The sequence below is a fragment of the Balaenoptera physalus genome, assembly GCF_965194825.1.
Source record: "Balaenoptera physalus genome assembly, chromosome: 9".
Classification (NCBI taxonomy): Eukaryota; Metazoa; Chordata; class Mammalia; order Artiodactyla; family Balaenopteridae; genus Balaenoptera; species Balaenoptera physalus.
The window spans coordinates 13,686,698-13,710,466 of record NC_138888.1 but is presented as its reverse complement, the minus strand read 5'-3'; the positions used below and the strand labels follow the sequence as shown (position 1 = coordinate 13,710,466).

Here is a 23,769-nt window from a genome sequence, read left to right as displayed (position 1 = left end):
AGTAGGTTACTTTCTTTGCTCATCTGCTGAGGACGAAAAACCTTTTAAATTCTCAAGAGTTAAGAACATAGGTAATGGAAAATTTAACATGAGATTTTTCTAACCTTATCAAAATGATAGAATTATTTAGGAAGGGGCCTGTTTATTTAGACTATCATAAACATCCAGATATTTCTAAGCATTCGTATTTTGGCCATAATAAAAAAATTACAACATATACATTTATTTACTATGTATCAGATACTGCATTAACACTTTACCTGTATTATCTCACTTAATTGTTATGTTAATAATATCAAGTAGGTGTTATTACCTTCTCTTTATAAATATGAAAACTGAAGCTCATAGAGGTTAAAAACTTGCTCAATGTTAAATAGTAAGTGGAAGAGTTAGGATTCCAAACCAGAAATGTCTGACGGTACAAAATGTCTGCTCTTTCCATTTTGGGACACTACTACCCCACGGATGATTTAGACAAATAAAAATTCAGGTTCATCTAATATATGACTATGTACCTGCTTCTGTTAATGGGTTGAGTTATCTTTTGAATATTGGCAACATAGAAAGAATTACATTAATGAAAAGCAGTGGATGTTTAACCATCAGCGCTTAAAAAAAGAAAGGGGATGGTTTCCTTCCCCTTCCCTTTCATCCTAATGACCCACCACTTCTTTTCACTAACTTTGTCTATTTTATAATCCTTTTGAAACCAAATGATAAAGTGTAGCTGGACATTCTCATCTATGTCCAATATATAAAATGATATTGGACCAAAAAATAAGCCCTCATAACCAAAACAAAAAAGGCATTAGCAAAACAGTATTTTACAAACCTCAAATTATAGGTTCTCTATGGCCCTTAAAGCTCAGGAAGAAAGGAAAGCCTTATTCCTGAGGAAAGGGAGTAGAAAAGAACTTGTAAAGGGTCACAGCAGTTTCCGTCACTAATGTGTAGGCAAAGCCCAAGTTCAGTTCCACCCATTGACTCCCAGAGATGTCAGCCTGAACCCACACAGTCAGTTCTTTCATTCATTTCTTCCACAATTATTTAGTAAGCATTTTCTGGGTGATGGGGAGATAGGACCTGGCCTGCGCTGGTAAGAGCAGTTACCTGTTAGTTTGGGAGTGAGGATGGGCAGAGGTCAGATAAGGAGCACGTAGCTGCAAAACCATGAGTGTTGGGGGCTCGGAGAAAAAGCATCCAAGTCTATTTAGGTGACCTCTAGTCCTTCATTTTCTAGCAAATACCCTCTTATCTCTATACCTAGAATAAACTTATTTTTAGAAAGTATGGTAGATCTTGGTACTAGGGTACTAGAGTGTGACATGTTTAGGTTATGAGGCCAGAAAAGGTTCTTCTGTTATTGTTTGTTGTGTGATATTAGACCAACGCTGTCCAATAGAAACATAATGCCAGCTGCATATGTAATTTAGCATTTTCTAGTTGGCACACTAAAAATAATGAAAAGAAACAGGTAAAATTAATTTTTGTAGTATCTTATTTAACCAAGTATATCCAATATATCATTATTTCAACGAGTAGTCAATATAAAAAGTATACATGAGATTTTGCTTCTCTTCATTCCAACTCTTCAATATCTGGGGTGTATTTTACATTTACAGCACATCTCTGTTTGGATTTGAATGAGCCACACTTCAAGTGTTTGGCAGCCTCATGCTGCTACTGCATTGGACTGTGCAGATCTCAACTTTGAATATAAACATGGATAAAAATGTTGAAGATAAGCAAGGCTTCTGTTCTTAATACCTGAGACCAAAATGTAAATAGTTTATATTTACCTATCCTAGCTAAACACTATGTTGTGGGCTTTGTGTTATAATCTGACAGTACAAATTGAATAGAAAAGCAGTAATATTGTTTCATCCTTTTTTATATTAAATTTCAGATGAATGAACAAATTCAAAAGTATGGTGTTATAAGAGCACCATCTTGTGGCATTGTGCTGTTTATATTGTTGAAACAGAATTTGGGGAAAAGAGAACAATGCCAAGCAATCAGGATAAGATTATGATTTTAAGAAATTAAATTTCTTAAATTTTAAGTAATAGTGGAGGAACGACCATTGTCCTCTCTCATCTGCAATCTTTCGGGCAGACCCTCGAGTTGTATGAACCGGGCTTAACAAACTTCCCAGCTAGATAGAGGATGTGGAAATGCTAAACTCTGGGAGTCAGATAACACTCCAGCATGAACCTTGGTAAAGGTAAGCAAGGCTTTAGTGCTAATATGTGAATACAGTATTTACTCCAGTGAAATATGACAAGGAGAACGCTCACAAAAGACCAATGCATATGAACACATTGAGATTTTAGCAGAAACCCTAGAATATAATCTCCACCATCATAAGCGATGACAGATCTACTACGGAGCTGCCAAACCTGAACTTTCTTCATTAAAGTCCTCAGTGAAGTAGCATTTGCCACTAAATGGTCACTTCAACGAATCAGAAATACCAGTTGGTCCCAGCACCGTGTTAGTGGGGCCAGGAGTGACTCTGAGAAGTCAGACTGCTCACTGGCTTGACCAGAGAAGCCACGTAAAGGAAGTCATTTTGGAGACTAGCTCCCAGTAGAGACCACGTGTGACCAGGTTCAGCTCAAGTGCCCTTCTGAATGTAGTCATGTGTTCTTGTCACAACTTGAACCACCTAAGGAATCTTTTGACATAAAATTTATTTAGGTTCAATCCATAAGACATATAGGGTCTCCCTGGATGCCAGAATACAAACAAAGAAGTTTTAGGAAGCTTTAAGCCAGTACTATGATTTTCTGTAAAAAAAAAAATGAATCATTAAAAAAAAAATACCATATGTATCACAGTCACCATGAAAATAGTAACATCTATAAGTTACTCATTATACTCCTTCTGTAGCAGACTTAAAATAGTCCATTTTGGTGATCATACTAGTCCCAAACCTATTTTGGTCTGGGAGTATGTGTTCTTTATTCAGGGACATTCTACACAGATGCAAGATGGCTTAGCCTCCTGTACTTAACGTTAGTGTTGATTCCAGGCAGAGAAAGTATACATCTCAGAGTCCTGGAGAAGACTTGACCTTCTTAATATTTATTAGTGTAGCTAACTGAAGGGTGTGAGGAAAGACCTCTGTTCATCTTTCTCTTGTCCGAGGCTCCTAGAAAGGTGTGCCCACTTTGTATGAGTTGTCTATTATTGCATAAGGAATCTTCCTCAAACTCGGGGGCTTAAAACAAAAAACAGTTATGACCTGGGGTGGGCGCAGGAGTTTGGGAGCAGCTTAGTTGGGTGACTCAGTTTGTACTCAGGATGTTGACAGGGACCGAAGTCTGAAGGCTGGGCTGGAGCCGGAGGACCTGCTTTCAAGAAGACTCACCGACTTGGCAATTGGGAGGAAGCCATTTGGCACTTTACAGAGACCTCAGTTCCCCACAGTGTGGGCCTTTCTATAAGCTGCTCACAATGGACTTTGTCCCAGTGGGTGATGAGAGAGAGAAAGGGAGATAGAAATCACCATGTCTTTTATAACTTAGTCTTGGAAGTGACACACCATCACTTCTGCTGTATTCTATTAGTCATGTAGACCAAACCTGAGGCAGTGTAGAAGGAGATTACACACAGTTGTAAATACCAAGAGGTTGGGATCACTGGGGGATATTTTAAAGGCTATTCTATTCAACATTTTGCTGGAGGTTTAAGACAGTATAATATGGCAAGAAAAAGAAATAAAAGGCATATAGACTGTAATGGAAGAAATAAAGCTGTCTTTACTTTCAAAGACACAGATCATCTACACAGAAAATCCGATAACTAATTTAGTTTAGCAAGGTTGTAAGCTACAAGTTCAATTACATTTCAATATATTAACAATAAATAATCAAAAATTGAAATTAAAGACACCATTTACCATAGCATTAAAATATAAAACATTTAGGAATAAATCTGACACAAGATGTACAAGACATGATGATTAAAAGACAAAACATCGCTAAGAGAAATTTTAAAAGATGTAAATAAATGGAAGAACTACTGTGTACACAGGTTGGAAAACTCAATGTTGTCAAGGTGACAATTCTCTCCACCTAACCTAATCCAATAGATTAATAGGTTCATTGCAATCTCAATCAAAATCCCATTATGTATTTTTGTAGAAATTGACAAGTTAATTATAAAGTTTATGTAGAAATGCAAAGGACCTACGACAAAGAACTTAGAAAATATTTTTTTTGAAATAAAAGAAAAAAGGACAGTCACTACTTCATTTTAAGACTTATAAAGCTAGTTATCAAGGCAGTGCAGTTTTGGAGTTCGAGAGACAAATAGGTCAATTAAACAGAATAGAGTCCTGAAATAGTCCCTCATGTTTATGTAAAATTGATTTTTGACCAAGATGAAAAGTCGTTTCAGTAAAGAAAGGATATGTCAACAAATGATGCTGGAACAAGCGGACACTCATTTCAATCAATACCTCCCACTATGTTCCAAATGTAAACTGCAACTGGATCATAGACCTAAGTGTTAAATTTAAAACTATAAAGCTTCTAGACGAAAACATAGGAGAAACATATATATGCTCTTAGGTTAGGCAAATTTCTGAGATGTAACACCAAAAGCATGATGTATTAAAGACAAATAATTGATAGTTTATACTTGATCAAAAATAAAAACTCTTCCAAAGACAATAGGAAAATGAAAGACAAGACACACCCTGATAAAGCACTTGTACTCAGAGTATATACTCTCATATATCAATAACACACACACCCACACACAAATCATTTGCTAGACACTTGACCGAAGAAAATGTATGATGGCAAGTAACAATGCCAAACATCATAAGTCATTAGGGAGATGTAAGTTAAAACCATGACATACTGCTACATACATATTAAAATGGCTAAAATTAAAGACAGACTGTACCAAGTGCTGATGACCACGTGAAATAAATGGGATGCTCATACACTGCTGGTGAGAATGTAAAATGGTACAGCCACTTTGGAAACATTTTGTTATTTTCTTAAAAAGTTAAACATACACTGACCATATAATCCAAAAATTCCACTACTAGATATTTACCAAGAGAAATGAAAGAAAACCACTTGCAAAGACTCATATACAAATGATTACAGCACCTTCATTTCTAATAGCAAAAAACTGTGCAAAAAATCCAAATGTCCAACTACCAGGGTGAACACACATATAAACAAACTGGTATATCCAATAGTATATTGCTTATTAAGAAACAGGGATGAACTACTGGTACACACAAAATGGATGAATCTCAAAGTAATGTTCTTTGAAAGTAGACAAATAACGTAATTATTTCATTTATACAAAATTCTAGGAAAGGCAAACTAATCTACAGTGACAGATCAGTGATTGCCTGGGGACTAACAGGAGGGATTACACATAAGCAGGAAAAACTCGGTGGATGATGGTAATATTCATTACCTTCGTTCCAGCGATAATGATGGCTTCATGCACGCATATGTCAAAACATCAAATTATACACTTTAATATTTTTGTCTGTCAATTTTACATCAACAAAGCTTAAGCAAACCTGTGTTAATTTTATTGGAGGTTCTACTCCATTAGACAAAAGATACACCCACAAACCCATTTGAGATAAATCCTCTACCTTAGGTTTCTGCTGAGATCAAGGGCAAAGCCCTTAAGCTTCTGTGAGGCCCTACTGAGAGGATCTGTGTGGCCCACCTTTAAGTCTATGACTTTGGTAGACCTGAATTAAAACTCTTTAATTCCTCCATATCCATAATTAAAACCAAAATATATTCAACTTCAGAATTAAGGAATAAAAAAAAAAAGTCCTTATCCTGGGCTCTTATTAGCACAAATGCTCTGATTGCAGTCAAAGACAACATTTTATTCTACATACTGTTTTTAATCTTTCTAGTACAGTTTTATATATTTCTTTTGTGGCTGTTTAAGCCATACAGTTTAACTGGTTTAGTGATGAATGAATTAATACACCAGTATTCCTCAAAGAGTGTTTTATGGTCTTCCTGTATTGAACCATCCTGAGATGCTTATTTCAAGACCCAACTACACAACTACTAGGATACTGGGTGGGGAGAAAACTGGAATAGAGCCTGGAACAGAGCCTGGTAATCTCACAAGGTCCTCAGAAAAGGAGACAAAGATCCACTCAATGCCTTCACACATACCAGGCAGTGTCCTACAGCTTCTTACTTCAGCTGTTTCTAGGATTAAAATGTTTAAATAAAAGACTCACATTATTTATTAAGCTTGTAACACTTTTATTCATAACAGGAAAAAAATTTATTTACATGTATATACAAAAGAGACATTTATTTTCTTACTCTGGCACATAAAAAATACAGAAATATTTACATATGTACAAAATATTAAAACATACAAACCTTACGAATAATGAAAAGCAAGATTTCACAAAAGATACTTTTTTGGGAAATACACACACTGAAAAAGAGGTTCAAGAAAGGTGACAAAACATTTAAATTAACAGACACCAGAAGATGATATTTCAATAGGTATTATTAATTTGGTAAAGCAAATAAAATGTCTCAAATGCTAATGGATGGTAAAGAAGATTTACATTTAAGATTGTCCAGGTAAAATTACATGGTCCTCCTTTACCATAAAATTGAGACAATTTTATTTCATCTCTGAATCACAATCATCAGAAAAACAGTTTTTCTTAAAATATTTAAATTTTCTGATTTATATTGAGAATTTTGAATTTTTTCACATTAAATTGTAAAATATTTTAAGAGTTTGTGTATCCTCTCTTCTCACTGGGGGAAAAAAATCCCATGTACTACACTGATTTCAACATAAAATTGAACATCACAGTACATTTATTTTTTTAAGTTAAAACCTAACATTTTCTAACTAACCTTCAAGATCACTTACAACTGATTTATTAAGAGATCACAGTCGTCGTAAATTCTTCTTGCTTTTCTTAGTACCAGGCAAAGGACCCATTTTAAAACTGGCTTTTAGGGGCTTGCCATTTGAACAGTCTTCAGTGGTATGATAATTACATAGGCACCTTGTGCAATAATCAAATCCACAGCCTTCTCGTTTACAGGTTGCCCGTTGTAAATAACAATCGTATTTTGCAGGTGAATTACAGCGAATACAGGCTTTGAGGCTCTCGTTCTTTTTCAAAGTTCTGGCAACCTAGAAAGAAGAAAATCCATAAACAAATTTTAGTAAGGACTGAATGTAATTTAGTTAGTCAAAACAAGGGCACCTCTGTGCCTTCCCCAATACACCTATAAAGCAATAATGTCACAACTCCCGCCTTTAAGGAGCTTACTGTTCAATGGGTGAGAAACCATTGTCAACTGATCCAGTGGCTATTTCCTAATGCTACAAACATGCTCTTATTCATAAATGCTACTCACACATCAATGCAGAACTTAAATGTCACCTTTTCTGTGAAATCTTCCTAGAGTCACTCAGGAGTTGGTTGCTCTTTCACCTCTAGTTCTACTTTTTTAAAAACACCTATCACATGATATGGCATTTATCTTTATATAGCTATGAAGGTTACCATGTTTCCATATCTATGCGGTGCCTGATAAAACTGACTTCTTACTTAGCTCTCTTCCTCAGTTATTAAAGGCAGTAATTGTGAAACGTAGTACTTAACAGTTTTATAAAAAAAACTTCAAAATCAAGGTTTTTCCTTATTCTCTTAGTGTTTCCAAATTAGATCTCAACAACACTGAACTGTCATAAACAATGCCAAATGATATCTATTATTTTCGGCATAGAAAGACATCTCTGTGTACTTCCCTAATTTGATTAGTTGAGTTATAAATGGTTTTCTTACTCTAAATCCTTTTAACAATAAATGTCCCATATGTTTCTAATTTATTAATAAACAAAAAATTACCTCAGAGAATTCACTGTGTCGACTGTAAGTAGAACCTTTCTGATCACCTGGATCAGGTAACTTGGTTCGAGCGTCTTTTTTGGGGAGAGTCTGGGTGGCTGACTTTTGCACGGATACTAATGGGGTTCTGAATAAAACATACTCTCTGGTTGAAGCGTGTGGTGAAAACTTAATGTTCTTTTCCTAATTAAAAAAAAAAGGTTTTAATAGGATTAAAAAAATATTCTCCTATATTCTCAACAATCAGGAATTTTTATTATGTTTGTACATGTTGTACATGTAAAAGGGACAAATGAGAATGTAAAGGATTTATTCCTGTATCCAAGTTACCTGCATGTGCTTAAACACAGCCACCCACAACTATTCACACATTTAAAGCCTAACAACCAAGCTGTTGAGCGAAACTGCAAATCAGAAATTGTGAGAAAGCGCTTTACACTCTTAGTATGTAGCATTTAATACATGATTTATAAAGCACTACCACCAGAACAAAAGGTCATTCTCCCCACCCACCAGTAGATGGCAACAGTCACTGTTTAAGTGTCCCCTCAGTGCTATGAATGGATTCAAAACAATCTTTTGGAGTAGAAAAGTTTCCATTAACACCAGCTTATACATAAAGAAACTGAACCTGGAGAATTTAAGCAATGCTTGTCTAAAGCTACACAGCTAGTAAGTAGCAGCACCAAAATTTGGACCTAAGTCTGCCAACTCCTAGGCCTGAAATTTTAATCATGTGTCGATCTTGATTCTCAGAAACATCTCCAAAGTTACGAAGTATTTGGTAAAGTAAATGAATTCCTTTCCTGCATTAAGAATCTTCAATATGTAGATAATTACTGTTTGTTAACAGCTAAACTACAAATGGCAACCAAGATTAGCTGTATGGTCAACTCTCAATGAGATCTGAGTAGTTTTCCCTTTATCTTCGGACATTTCCTTTCATGGAGAACCCAAGAAATAAATGACTGGGGTGGGATCCCACCCCCTTTATCTTTGAATTATTTTAATGAGTTATGAATGCAAAGGATTTCCAGATCATCTGTTATCCTTGCTATTTCCCCCTACGATTTCAAAGGTAAAGAGCACTAGCTGTTATATTTTAAAATTAAAACAACTGCAAAAGACTTACGGTAATTCTTTGTATTGCTTTATTGTACAATTGCAATGCCCCCTTATCATCTTCTAGAATCTTCTTCCAAGTTGTGCTCACTTTAGACACACTGGAAAAGTAAATGATTATAAAGCAAACAATTAAAGCACCACAAAGAGCTAAGATGACTATATTACAGAAACATTAACAGTGCAAAAAAGAAATTTCTATTAGCAGTGCTTCTTAAACTCGGCTATACATTAGAATTGCCTGAGGCATGCACTTAAGATTTAAGGATGGCCCATGCCTAGTCACTTGGGTTTAATTGATCTAAAATGGGGGCCAGGGCGCTGTATTTTTTTAAAAGCTCACCATCAAGTAATTCTAAGTGGATCCAGGCTTAAGAACCACTACACTTCGTACTTCACTTTTTCACAATATCCACAAATATCAAATAAGACGCCCCATTGTATATATGGCACCATCTTGGTTATTTATTAACATTAGACAAATTTCAAACAACCTGAGGACATACTGCTATTAGTAGAAATCAATTTAAAAAATCCATTTTGCTAACAAAAATGTTGTGAGGTTGATTATCCCTCAAGAAGCTAGCCAATAATAAAAATCAATCCTTACTTATGTCTGTTTTGCTTCACCTGTATTTCATGGACCAGTGTAAAGTAACACAAAGAGTACCTCTAAAAAATTTCTCAAAAAGCCAAAAATGAACCCAGTTGAGCTGGAAGCAATCTAATCCAATAGTCTGGATAATCATCTTAATTCTCAGTTACCTCATCCTAACAGGTTTTCTTTGGTGGAATGCGAAAGGGTGGTCAGTATAAGGTTTCTAAGAAATAGTAATAATCAGACCCATTTGTGGGTTTCTGTATTTTCATCACTCTCAAATTTGAAAACGGACTAAAAAGAACAGAAATTATTTCATACTTTCAAGTGTGACAAAAATCATAATGCCTATTGGACCTGTACACCAGACCTAGGCTCTTGTTTTATAGTTAAGACTAAAAGATGGAGCTTACGTATGAACAATTTCAGAACCAAAAGGAACGAAGATCCCAATCTCACAGAAATAGTTTTCTAATAGCATAAATATGAAATTTGAAATAACTGGATTAAATGCATACTTTAAAAATTATCTTTCTTTCCTCCTAGTGACACATAAGTAGTAAAATACCAGCAACCAGACAAAAGTCATCACTTCAATTAAAAACAGTGCAAGACTACCCTACTATGTCTTTGCATGAGCTGGTGGTACTGAGCCATCTAACAAAATGTTCATGGATTATATTAACAAACACAAAGCAACAATACTTACTTGATTAAGTCCATATCACTGAGCTGTGTCAAAATATTTGCTAAGAGATGTCTGAGTCCCCTTCGAAAGAGTTCACTGAGAATATCTACACAGTCTAGGCCCATTTTCCTTCCAATTATATTCTGTAGTCTAAAATTTCCACTGGATATAAATTCCTTCAGCTTCTCCCAATCTATTTTAGGATTTCGTTTACAATTTTTTTTTAATGTTGAACAAACCACTTTTTCAAAATGAAGAGCTGGCAGCAAGTTTTTGTTGGGATATTGGTCTGGGCTTTGCGTCCGTAGCAGGCAAGATTGTGGACTGTCACTGAAATTTTCCACCAGGGGAAGGCTACTGTCTTCATGTTCACTGAGGCCACTTTGCTGGGAAAATGAAGAGTAGCCACTGTCTTCATAAGGTCCACTGGTCTCTAGTTCTTCTATGTCGTTCGAACTATTAAGTGTTTGCTGTACATGTAGATTTTCCTTATTATGCAAGGGCTTGCTCTCAGTTTCAAGTTCTACAATCCTGGGGCTCACAATCGGTGACCCAATATCTGATAACCTTTCATAGTCTTTAATGAAGTCTTTATAAGAACCTTCCAAATTCGCAGTAGTGTAGGAACCTTGTCTTCTACTGTCATCAGGCTTTACCGGTTTAATTCCAGAATGAACATGGTTATAGTTAAAATCACACTTCATTTTGACAGCGACAGTGGAACTTTCTTCTTTACAACCTACAAAAAGAACATAACATATTTACTTCCTAATGGCAAAATTTCCACATATCCCTACTTCTAAATTTGGGATATAGAGACTTAATTACTTTGCATTCTCTCAGCACTGTGTACTGCCTATGTAGCTATGAAATTATCCAAGTTAATGTGAGAAAACATTACTAAAACCTTGTAAAAGTATATACATCTTATTCTTGAGGGGGTACCTTCAGTACAGACTGCTTTTAAATCTGTATAACTATACCATCTGACTTTTAGAGTCATATCTGGGTAGAAAGTAGTGACAAAAGGGACTATTTAATAAATATCTGTGCTTATGGAACAAATAAGGAAATGTGATGCACCAAGAGCGGGGTCTGAGATAAGAAATATCCTTATAGAAGTCAAATACTTCTAGAGAAATATGGTTAAGACAATGGAGGAGGGGAATGTCAAAATAGTTTTGATAAAAGTAGCAAAAAAATTTGTATATTTAAATGTTAGTTTAGCAATTATTATAAGCCTTACAATAATGAACCAAGAAATCTATAGGTAGCTTGGAGAAAGGACTGAAAAGGCAATAAATTGAATCGTTTGAAAGTTAACCATACTGCTGAGTTTTTGGGCCAGATAATTTTGCTGGGGGCTGTCCTGTGCACTGTAGGATGTTTAGCAACTTTTAGCCATTTGATGCCATTAGCAGCCGCTACTCCCCAGTCAGGACAATAAAAAATGTCTCCAGTAACCACTTACTGGAGTGTGGGGAAGCCAGCAGAAGCCAAATTTCCCCCATTCCTTAGGTGAGAACCACTGCTTTAAAGGATGATTAGGATTTCTGTCAGGTAGTAGAGACTGGGAAGGAATGGGTTCAAGGAAACTGCTTAGCATTTTTGAAGGCAGAGTATACGGATGGTATGTGCTTCTAATGTACTCCCCCATCTACTATACCCCCTGCAAACCAATCACAGGTAGGTAAAAATTTACCCTATAAGTAAATGTAGGTACAGCATCTGTTCATATTAATTTTACTGTTTTTACTTAGAAACTCTAAGTACTAAAGGACACCTTGATAGCAAGTAACCTTGTAGGTAGAGACTCTCTCTTAATTAGGTTTAAACTAAGAGTTCAGGGGCATAAAAGTAAATAAACCCCCAATTAACCCTAAATCTAGAACAAATTATTCTGAGTGGTTCTCTTCTACTCAGAAGAGTAAAAAATTCCAAGAGATTTTTATTTTTGCCTCAAGTAAAGAATTAAGTATGATTTACTCAAGACTACATTTTATCTGAGAGGATAAAAAAGAAGCCACCAACAAAGACACACCTTTTACTTTGTTTAGTTGCCTAAAGGGAAGAAGCCTGAAACTGTATTTCAGAAACTCAAAATTCTTTTCAAAAGTATTCTTCCTCTGTTGTCTTTAGAACTTAGTTACTGCGAGACTATCCTATAGAAACCCTTTCATTCAACATTGTTCTTTGGATACGGACAGTTCTTTAAATTTAGAGCTAATAATGATTCAACTTCCTTATTAAGTGTTTAGAAGTTAATTTCCAGTGTGTTTCCAAACACTTGATTCTCACAACCTTTTGAGGTAGAATGGAGAGGCATTATTATTTACAGTTAAGAACACTGCAGCTTAGCTAAGTAACTTGCCTAAGATTTGACAGGTAGTTAAGAGGGACAGATTATTCTTCTTCACTGTAAATTCACTGTTCCTTCCACTATCTCACCTGGGAAGTAAGATAAAGAGCATTAAAAAAAAAAAAAGCATAAAAGTATAAACTTATGGACTTTGGGTTATAATTTAATACTACGTTATTTACATTGTTGCTCAAATTGCTCCAGCTTTTGCCATTCTAAGTTCATGTTCATTTGACATTCCTTACTTTTTGGCACTAAACAAGATGCTCCAGGCTCATCTTGTATTTTTACTGTTCCAGCCAGAAAATCTATTATTTCTCCAAGGAACTTTGGTTCCTTTCATTGGTTCCAAAATCTGGATGCTGGTTGTAGATTAAGAGTGTGAAGTTTATACTGCAAAATAAACTGAATACCATCTTTTATTTAAAAAAGGAAGCTGAAAGACTGTAAAAAGCTAATTCCATGTCTTTTAACTAGTTCAGTGCTTCCCCATGACCAAGCCAAATGCCCCTAAACAATTTGGGAAATATAACTGATCTGATATTACCCTGGAAGGAAAAAAAAGTATCACATGGTTCTGTGACCTCTTGACTCAGATAGGTGAGGGGTAAGTCTAGTTCTGCCACTTCATTCATTTATCTAATGCCTCTTTAGTGACAGGGTGTGGAGTAGAAAAGAAACTAGTCATGCAAGATCTTTTGGAGGTGAAATCCTGACATCTAAAAGCCTTGTGAAAAACCAGACAGAGGTGGACCCTGGAAGGACAAGTGTTGAGCTTTCAAGGAAGAGGAAGGCCTGCAGGGCTGTGACTTAGTCAGCTAGGGGAAGAATTGATTGAAAATGAAAGTTGGAGAGGTACAGAATGCTCTATAGGATTCTTGGGTAGACTGGCTTTTATTTAGTGTGTAAAAAATAGCCTTTGAGGGGTTCTAAGTAGAGACATTTGGTTTACATTAAAAAAAAAAAAAAAAAGATTGGCAACTGTGGAAAATGGATTGTAGGAAGATTCAAGTGAAAGCAGGGGGGCTAGTTGGAGGTGCCTATCACAGGAGTTCAGAGAGTTGGGTACCTGAAACTAGGATGGCCGCAGCGGAAATAAAGATAACTGGATAGATCTGAGATCTTTTTAGAAGGGTAAAGTCAACAGAGGTTGGGGATGTACTGTATTAGATGTGGATGATGAGGGAAAGGGGAGTAAAGAATACCCTGGGGTTTAAATCTTGAGCATCTCAGGTACAAAAAACAAACAAACAAAAAACTAAGCAAGCTTCCTCATTTATAAAATGCAGGTAAGAAAACCAACCAAACTAGATTAAATGTATGGAAGAGTCCCTGTCACTTATAGTTTAATAACTAGAACTTATTTTCACCATATTATTTTTGTAAGCCAAATCCCTTCATATTCTTTATACTGTAAATCACGAACATTTTAAAAGTAGCAAAATGCATTCTACACAGATCTATGCATTTCAGATTACTATATACTTTCCCTAGGAATCATACCCGACTTCAAATGAAAATCCTTGCTCAGCCTTTTGACTAGTTGTGACTAATGTGACCTAGAACATTGAATTAGTCTTTCAGTTTCTTTAAAATGGAAATACTAATGTCAACTCTATAGAGTTGATAACATTCTTAACACCTCTTAGTTACCCACTCGACAATCCAATCACAAGGAAGTGGTATGATAGTTAACTGCACAAAGTTTGACCTTCCATTTAACCTCCCAGTGTAGATGTGACACGTCATATTACAATAGTTAAAAAGATTACAGTGCTTGGAATCAAAAATCTTTACTATCCCAATGCTAAATAATCCAGTTCTACAATCTCCAATACCTATAAGACAACCAGCATGTGCCCAACACTAATGAGGCACGGCTATTCCTTAAAAATTTAAGAGAGCCCCAAGGCCTGCCGCCATCAACTGCAAACCAGCCATAATCCCTGAGAGAAAATTTTAGAAAAGCCTACTTTCAGAAGTAATGGAAGGCAACAGATTTTTTATTTCATTTCCTAAAATTTGTAAATATGGAAAAAAAAATCCAGGGACCAGCAAATACTCTCGTGAGGGGCAAGGCAGTAAAGACAACTGGAATTAAGCAACCAAAAAAATCCCTTCCTGGAGCCACCAAGCTTCAGAATTTCAGAGGGACTCAAGATTCAGGGTTTTCTAGAAACAGACTTAACCTGTTAAAACATTTTTTGAGTTTTCTACATTCCTTCTCAAAAGAAAGGAGCACTTTTCAGTGATGACCAAATATACAATATCAAGTTGCTGATTTCTAAAATTCTTGGCCATTTCTGAGGTAAAACGAATGCATCTGGATCTCTTTTGGGAGAAGCAACAAAGAGGATAAAAAGTCAGCGTTTATCTGAGTGCCTCCCATCGCACCCAAGAGCTGGAATAAAAGACTGGCTCCTCAGGAGCGCGGGGGAAAAAGAGAACTGATGCTTCACTTCTCAAATCTGCTTCCCAAATTCTTCAAGACCGTCTCAGTTTGGACAAATTCAGGGTTCTGTATTAAAAAGTGCCTTTCTTCCTCCCTCCTTCTGACTCCAGGCCTTGAGACTGAGTCACTGGGGAAAGGGAAAAAAGGAGAAACTGAACATTTTTGGTTGGACGTCCCAGCAGAGCCTGGCCCGATGAGGGGGGCCCTGCATTTGGCGGGATTGGGGCGGCGGGGACCCTGGAAATCCCGAGGGGTCGGAGGGGTGGCCCTCAGGGCGCGGGCCGGCGGAGGAGGCGGGAGATAACAGCGAGCACGATCTCCCGCGCCCGCCAGGAAGGCTGAGGTGACGAAAACCGGGGGGAACTGACTTCCGACCCGGGGGTGCGGGGCACCCGGGGAAACGGGGCACAGAAGCCGGGGTCGGGCCCCCGGCAGGACGCTGCGGGCCGCCGGCTCGCGGGCCCTGTCAGAGCCGCAGCCCCGGGGTGGGGGAGGGGAAGGAGGGGCGTCTGGCGCCCAGGCCGGCGGGGTGGAGGTCGGTGGCCCCGCGCGAGGAGAGAGGGCCACCGGGGAGGCCGCGACCCGCACCTCCTCGGGAGCCGGCGCCCAACTACGCGTGCACGGCGGGACCCGGGCCCGCCGTCCCGCCTCGGCACCTCTGCTTCCCCTCCCCGCACCTCTGCCTTCTCCATCCCGGAACCCGGGACCCGCCGCCGCCGCCACCGCCGGCCGCCCGAGGCCCAGCGACGAGCCCCACGGCCGGACTCGGGAGCGCGTCGGGCCCGGGGCGCTGTCCCCCGTCTTCCCCCCCCACTGGGCACCCCTCCTGGAAGGCGCACCCAGCTCGCACTCTCTCCTCTCACCCACCGTCCGAGGGGCGAGGGCGTCCGGCGGCTGTCAGGACGCTGTAGCTGCAGCGGCAGGAATCGGAGGGCGGCCGTGGGGAGCAGCTGCAGGGGCACCGGCTCATGCCAGGGCAAGTGGGGTCCGCCTCAGGTGAGGGAGCTGCGCCCGCGACAGAGAAACGGGCCACCCGCTTCTCAGAGCTCTAGCTTCTAAAAGGCGCCAGCTGGTACTTTTAAAATCTTTGAATTTGGTGCCCAAATCCGCACGGCCCAATGGGGCGCGCCGCTCGCACGCGCGCTCCAATGGGAAGGCGGCAGGAGGGGGTGCCCTCACCCACGCCCAATTGGAGGCTGCCGAGGCGGGGCCGAGCCGCCAGGCCCAACCTCCTTCTTCCCCGGCGGCTCCGCGCGTCCGGAAAGATGCTGAGGCCGGGGGCGGGACCTCGGAGCGCAGGGAGGCCACTGCCGGGCCGCACGTGGAGGGAGCCTACCACGCATGCGCGCTCCCGCCACGCTTCCCTTCGCCGCCTGGGGAACTGGCCTCCTGCGGGTCCTAATTTCATCCTGAAGGCAGCTCCGGCTTCTTTCTGAAGATCTCCGATGGGTAGAAAGGGTGGCCGACTTTCTCCGGTCATCTCACAAGCGGGAGTTTGGTGAGTGGCGACTGTGGTCGTCCGGGAATGCAGACTTTCCGGAAGAGGAGCCCTCCCCCAGCCCTACTTAGCCCGCCTCTCTAGGATTTAGGCGCGCTCCTCTCTCCTCCTAGTTTCGCCCCACCCCCGGCTCGGCGCTTTCGCGCAGGCGCTTGTGGCGGGCGGTGGCTGTGGTGTTGGCGGGTTGGCGCTTGCGCGCTGGGGTCCCCCGCGTTTCTGTTTGGGGGGCGGAGAGCGTGGGACCGCGGTGGGTGGGGCCGCGTCTCTCCCGGCACGTGGAGCTGGTCCCGCTGCCCTGGTGGTGGGAGATCTGGGCCCGCATCTCCCTGGAGCCTTCCGGAGGGAGTGAGGCTGGGACAGTCACTTCTTGTAAGCGTGTTTGTTTTTATTTTCAACCACTGTTCCCCAGCCACCACTGCTTTGTCACGGACGTTTAGCTTATTAAATTTATATCTACTGTACTCGCCCGGGTTTCGTTTCTTTTCAAGGGCCATGCGCACACAGTAGTCCTTGCTCTAGAATGAATGAATCAATCAATCATCCTGCTCTGGGAGTTCCCATTCCCACACCCTGGGACCGAAGGCTCCTGGCCATGATTTTCTAGTGATGGAGGAAACGGAGGAAGTATTAATTAAGTCTTCTATGACAAGTTGTACCGTATAATTTGTCATGCTGAACTTTTCACTCTTTGAATGTGTGCTTTAAGTGGTGACATTGCAGTCCCCCGACTCAGCTTTTGGTCACAACACAGTGAAGCTACAGGAGGTAAGCTCCCCAAAGTCCGAATGCCTGTCTTTCGCAGTTTTCCCTCTTTCTTTTGCTTTTCTGCAGCCTCGGGGAGAGTTAATAGTTGGCTTGTGGTAAGCGCTCAAATTGTTGTCAAGTCCTACGCGAAGCAGGGCCGGGATCAGGATGAATCATGCAAGTGCTGAGTGGATCCTGTCTTTAGGTAAACATTTTTTTTTTCTTTTTTTATAATGGAGTATTTTGAATTTTTTAAAAAGGAATTCCTTTATTTTTATTTTATTTTACTTTATTTATTTATTTATTTATTTATTATTTTTGGCTGTGTTGGGTCTTCGTTTCTGTGCGAGGGCTTTCTCTAGTTGCAGCGAGCGGGGGCCACCCTTCATCGCGGTGCGCGGGCCTCTCACTATCGCGGCCTCTCCCGTTGCGGAGCACAGGCTCCAGACGCGCAGGCTCAGTGGTTGTGGCTCACGGGCCTAGTTGCTCCGCGGCATGTGGGATCTTCCCAGACCAGGGCTCGAACCCGTGTCCCCTGCATTGGCAGGCAGATTCTCAACCACTGCGCCACCAGGGAAGCCCCTAGGTAAAATTTTTGATAGTTCATGTTTTTTTGTGTTAATTTTTATTTTTCAGAATGTTGCATTAAATTAGTATTTTTCTGGGTTGCTGAAATTTTTGGCATCCGCTTAAATTTTTGCACCTGAGTCACGTCTCTCACCTGGCCCTGGTGCTAGGTCCTGGAGACGTAGAGTTGGAAAAACAAAAAGTCCTGTTCTTCAGGGAGTTTACTTTCTAATGGGGAAGAAATTGGCAATTAACAATTCCACTGAATGAAAGAGGAATATAAAACAACATAAGGGGGTACAGAATGGGCAGTAGGGGCAGGGTTAAGGACTTTGGGTGGTCAGGAAGGTTTCTGAGGCTTTGGACCAAGATCGGAATGCTGAGCTGGCAATGCAGAGATCTGCATAGTAAGCAGAGGAAAGAGACTGAAGGCGCATAGCTTGTTCCAGGGCTAGAAGGAAGTCTAGAGCCTACAGAGCAAAAGACTGTGGGAGGTGAGGTCAGATAGGTAGAAGCCAGATCCTGTAGGACTTGGTTAACTGTTGGAGGAATGTTAGCAAGGGAGTGATTTGTTGAATGAATATTAAAGCTATGGTAGCTTTTCTATCTACTAGGCACTTTGTAATATTAGCCTTTAATTCTCCCAGTAACCTTAGGGTTTTCATTTTCTGCTTGTGCTTAAAAGTGTGAGTTCATTCCCACAGAACCACCAGTCTTGGGATAAGTCCATGTACTTTCCTCTTTCCTCTGTGTTATACTGAGGAGTAATAATATTTGTGGGAGGCCTGATTGCTTATAAGTACGTTTTCATATTACTTTCCCATTTGACCTCAGAGATCATCTTTATTCACCTCTTTTATTTTTAGATGCAAATATGTGAAATTTGAGGGGAGGGGGGTTCTCATTAAATTAGTTACCTTTGAATCTTAACCACAGCTTAAAAGGTATACTGCAGCAGTTATTTTTAAAATTTATTTTCAGAAAAAGGCTAAGATATTGGAAAAATTAAAATTACTATCGTAATATAAGGTAATATAAAGAGTGAAGCATGTTTTATTGCATGCTGGAATAGTTTGTTAGAGTCTTTTTCTTTAGGCTTATTAAGTTACTTAATATTGATTTTAACTGTTAGAGCTTTAATTATGTTGAAATATTATTCTTAACTGAGAGTTAACTTTTTCAGTAGGTTCATGAGCACCTGTTAGTTTCATTTTTAGTGAGAAATTTAGAAAGGGCTATTCTGAATTTTACTAGATGTCAACAGATGCATGTACCTCTTTTTTTCTACAAATCAGTATCAATCAGAATTGTTGAGTTTTTAGGTGCAAAATGAAGTGCAGAGAGAATTGCCCTTATTCTCACCAAATCCTTATTGCAGATCTACAGCATGCAAGACATCCTGGAATGTCTGGAAATAATTGGGACGTGGTACCTGCCCCTTTGCTTCCTTTCTGGGCCTGCCACCTAATAGACGTAGATGCTCAGTAAATAATCTTTGAATAAAAAGCATCATGAGTACAGGGGGGAGGAGATAAGGTGTACAAAATACAGCTGTGAACACTGGATGGGTCAAATACGTCTAGATACCGTGGGAATTTTTACAGAACAGTGGGGTTACTGCTGTATGCCAGGATAAGAGATTACTCTGTAGGACAGGGTTTCTCAACCTCAGCACTACTGACATTTTGGGCCAGATAATTATTTGCTGTGGAGGCTATGCTGTGCATTGTAGGGTGTGTAGCAGCAGCCTTAACCTCTAACTCCCCCTGCCCCCCGCCCCAAGTTGTGATAACTGTCTCCAAACATAGCGACATATCCCCTGGGGAGTGAGGTTGCCTCTAGATGTGAACCTTTGCTGTTGGGGATGTCTTTTAAGGGAATGGGGAGGAGAGTGGCCCTCCCTGGCATAGGAACGAAATGGGGGCAAGCTTAAGTGCAGGAGGATTTATCAAGAAAAATTAATATGATGTGACATAAAGGGGTGGTGTGTAAAGTGGGCTAATATGAAAGGATGCTGGGTAGGGATATGGATGTGCTGTATGCGTACTTAGAGTTGGAGTTTTATTTCGGAGGCAGTGGGAACCTATTAAGTTGTTGAGTAGAAGAGTGATAAGATCAGAGCCTTGCATTTAAGGAAGATGAATCTGGCAGTTATGTATGTGTGACCTGAATTAGAGTTAGGATGCAGGGGACTATTAAAGTAGTCCGGGAGAAGCAATTGTGGACCATAGTGGTGGTAACCGAATCAGTGAAGTTTAGGGTATTTAGGAGAGTAGGCGTTAGCAGTAAACTGCATATGAGGAAGAGGAATTGAAGATGACTACAATTTAAGTTTGAGAGAGGGAGAATGGTAGTGCCGTGAAAGAAACTGAGATCACACAACGAGAAACGGGTTATAGAGGAATATGACGTTTCATTTTAGACATAGTGATTATCTATTTTATACATCTTTAAAATTTCCATTCTGGCTGAATGAGTTTTGATTAACTGATGTTGTAGGCCGTTTTGAAATGAAGTTCAGTTTTGGTTCTTCCTGAACAATACACCAGATTTCTAGACAAATAATTTTAGATCTAACTGCCTTTTAGACATCTTCTTAGTGCCATGAAGTTAGGTGTTGAAGAGACAAGAATGAAGAAAAGTTTTGTCCATTAATGAAATGATGTGAAAGGGTTAATAATACATTCCATTTCCTGAGCACCCTTTCCCTTTTCCTTAAGCACACAAACCTGAGATAGGAGTAACCCAGTGAGTTTATTGCCTTGCCATAAATGTTTTCATACTGTTGTGTAAAGTGCTGTGGAATACTAATGAAGAGCAGTTAATTCTGCATAGGTGCAAAGGTTCCCTTTGGGTTGGACTTGAAATCTGTGGAGGTAATTATGTGTTTTAGGCAGAGAGGGCAGGGAAAGCAAAGGCAGGTGGGAGCAACAATGGGTGCTTTATAATTCAGGTAGCTGTGTAGATGCATAGTTTGTGCAAACAGCTACAAAGTTCTAAGGCCCTTAACATGTTAGACGTAGGGTTCTAGTAAGCTTCACGCCAAAATTCTGTTGCTCTACTCTTACCTTTTCCTGGGTTCCAGAAATCACATTTGATCATATAGGAATAACTAATTTAGATTAGTGAGTGAAGTGGAAGCCAATGTCAGTTCACAGACCAGAATTTGTCAATTGCTCCACAGGTGTTCATAAGGCACATAGTGATACGTATCTTAAAGTTATATTGTTAAAATGACCAAAGTATTATGATAATTTTTTTCTAACCAACTGTGATGTTCTAATGGGCAGGAAGTTTGAAAATTGATCGAAGGTTCTTTCCCACCTCCATTAGTACAGCTCTCACACTTTCCTTTCCTGTGGTGCAGAGAGGGAGGGAGTGGAGAGGGATGGGGACAGAATGAGTAGACTTGGCTCTCCCTTGTTCACAGAATGAAATACAACATTCGAGACCTTTCATAATCTCAGTGCAACTTTTCCAATTACTACCTGTTAGAGGAGGTAAAGAGAAATTGAATAACAGCATATTGTAATATTAAATAACCTGTAGCTATGTCCCTTTCATTCAAAAAGGAAACCAGAAGACCCAAGGGGAAAGTAGTAAATCTGGGAGACACAGGCTTGCATTGGGCCGTGTGCTCAGTGACGATGACCGCTGAATGACTGCTGAATGAACGCGTCTTGCTGTATTCTTGAGTTGCTTAGGTCACTAAAAGGGGCATTCATCAGCTGTTCCTGGGAAGGCAGAACAGAATGGCCTTCATGAGCAGAACATTACAGGGGAGACGGATACTCTTCAAATTAAAATTCTCTGATTTATTTGATAACCTTTGGCCAGCTTAAATTCTTAACTGTCTTTAATGGTTTTTCTACACCTCCCTTTTAGAGCAATAAGGTGAGAAATTATCAATATAAAATTACTCTGAAATTTAGCACATGCTGGGGCTTTAAAGGAAATTTGGCCAATAAATGTTGACTTAAAGAGGAAACAATTGCCTGACAATAATGTAGTTTTGAATTTATGTAGTACATGTTTATAAAAATTAAGACTACTGTTGACTCAAACACATATGAAAAAATGTGCAATTTTGAGTTAACTAAATGTCTCCTAATACTTTTAACATTTCAATCATATAACCTTAATAGTGAAATCACTTTCTCTTGAAATCCTACCTTGTTGTTAACTACCATAAATTTGACATTTATTCATTATCCACTAGGTAGAGCTCTTCGTAATTGTAGTCCTTAGTTTACCTCATGTTTTCAAAATATTCTCGAGCCAGCATTTCTAGCGTTTCTCACTTTTTTATGGGGTAACTGACATGTCCTGTTTCTTTTCCGTTTTTGTTAGTTAAACAGCTTCAATTTATGACTGCTTTTTGCAGTGAAGCACACACCATGGGAGAACCATGGGGGGCGTCTATTTATCAAGCATACTACTTTATTTGCTGTTGCTCTCAACACCAAGAGGTCTTTTACCAGCTGTGCAGCCTCAAGCAGACATTCCTGTGCTCTCCTTCCCTCCCAGGCTCAATTCTCTGAAGTCAGGCTTATCAGAAAAGAGCTAATCATAACCAGGATTGCCAGGGAAAAAAGAACAACTTCTTTTACATCTTATGATAGAAAAAAGACTATACTGATTTAGCTTTAAGCTCACTTTCAACAAATTCTTATTTCACAAGGGTGAAGTCATTTTTTAGCAAATCTAATACATCTTAGCATATCAGAGCATTCAGGCTGGCTTACTTAAGTGTATATTTTAATGACAAAAATGCCAAGTCACAGGAAAGGGAAGGACTATGCAAAACTAACCTAGTCTTAAGCTCTTAACTTCCAGTTTGCAGGAACTACTGTGACTTGAGGAACAAATGACGGGACCCATAATAGTGTCGCCTTCTCAAATGAAAATTCATTGCAGTGTCATGAAAAAAAAGGGGCAGCGGTTGGCAGGGCTGTTCTACAATAAGGGAAATTTAAGCAATATAATCACAAATTCCCATCTGTGATTCTTAATTGGATCCTGGTTTGAGGAAGCCAGTTAAAACATTTCGGGGAGAACTGGGGAAAACTTGAAATGGGTGTTTGAAGATGTTAGGGCATTACTGTGAATTTTGTTAGGTGTGATGATAGTATATGATTAAGTAGAACAGTGTCATTTTTTTTTTAAAAATACAAGCTGAAATATTTAAGGGTGAAGTGTAACATATGTACAACTTCTAACACCAAGCAAATATGAAAACATAAGTTACTGAAACTAAGCAATGAGTATGGTTGTGCCAGCTACCGATGTATCGCCTTACTCTGTGATATTGGAGCTGGACCTATAAACATTTCTCCTTTGCCAGCTGGTACCATGTTAAGCTTTGTCAGTAGGGCAGGCGGACAGACAGTGCAGGAGGACGGGGCTTCTTTTCTTGTTTCTGTTTCTATGCACAGCTGCCAGGGTTGCTCCTGGACACTGACGGTCAACTTTATGTGTCAAGTTGGCTGGGCCACAGGGTGCCTAGGCTTCTAGTCAACATCACTCTCCAACGGGCCTGACTCTCCACCTGGAGGGAGGGGAGGCCCTTCCAAGGGTATTTTTTCCTTGGGTACTCTCTCGCAGTCCTAGAGTAGTGATCTTTCATCTCCTAATAGCTAATCCCGTCATTGGTTAAGAATTTCTTTATATCAAAATTATCCCTGTTCAGATTAAAGGTATGGTTTCTGTCTCTTGACTAATAACAATAATTACTGTCATATTTCTACTGTTTTATGTTTGCAGTTTTCCTTAAGAGTTAAACCAAATTTCTGATCATTCATTAAATATTTTGCATAAATCAAAGGACTCTTTTCCTTTCTT

General features: G+C 39.6%; 1 protein-coding gene and 2 long non-coding RNA genes across 5 annotated transcripts in view; 1 reads left to right on the top strand and 2 right to left on the bottom strand.

The window, feature by feature from the left end:
• Positions 1-23,769, bottom strand: part of LOC309667003 — a 1,042,512-nt gene that overhangs the window by 232,749 nt on the left and 785,994 nt on the right. The gene's annotated exons all lie outside the window — the stretch shown is intronic.
• On the bottom strand, positions 6,854-16,587 carry FBXO5 (F-box protein 5). 3 transcript variants are annotated; one of them, XM_082474821.1, is made up of 5 exons: positions 16,456-16,587; positions 10,330-11,047; positions 9,033-9,123; positions 7,901-8,083; positions 6,854-7,179 (listed from the first exon to the last, which is right to left on the bottom strand). In XM_082474821.1, exons 1-5 carry the CDS (start codon positions 16,460-16,462, stop codon positions 6,928-6,930), a joined length of 1,251 nt encoding a protein of 416 aa, XP_082330947.1. In that variant the 5' UTR covers positions 16,463-16,587; the 3' UTR covers positions 6,854-6,927. The 3 variants fall into 3 exon arrangements, with proteins under 3 accessions (XP_082330947.1, XP_082330946.1, XP_082330948.1); XM_082474820.1 differs by lacking the exon at positions 16,456-16,587 and adding an exon at positions 15,987-16,112; XM_082474822.1 differs by lacking the exons at positions 7,901-8,083; positions 16,456-16,587 and adding an exon at positions 15,987-16,112.
• Positions 16,484-23,683, top strand: LOC309666936. Its single transcript, XR_014267374.1, has 3 exons — positions 16,484-16,617; positions 17,449-17,566; positions 21,501-23,683. It is a non-coding gene; the product is annotated as an uncharacterized lncRNA (long non-coding RNA).

Bases quoted from the DNA above. Each gene is read 5' to 3' on its own strand.
- FBXO5 (XM_082474820.1), bottom strand. From the start codon at position 16,089: ATGAGCCGGTGCCCCTGCAGCTGCTCCCCACGGCCGCCCTCCGATTCC. The intron at 11,048-15,986 runs GTGGGTGAGAGG...TTCTTTTTGTAG, and splicing joins ACGCCCTCGCCCCTCGGACG to GTTGTAAAGAAGAAAGTTCC. The intron at 7,180-7,900 runs GTAATTTTTTGT...TCTTCTTTCTAG, and splicing joins GACACAGTGAATTCTCTGAG to GTTGCCAGAACTTTGAAAAA.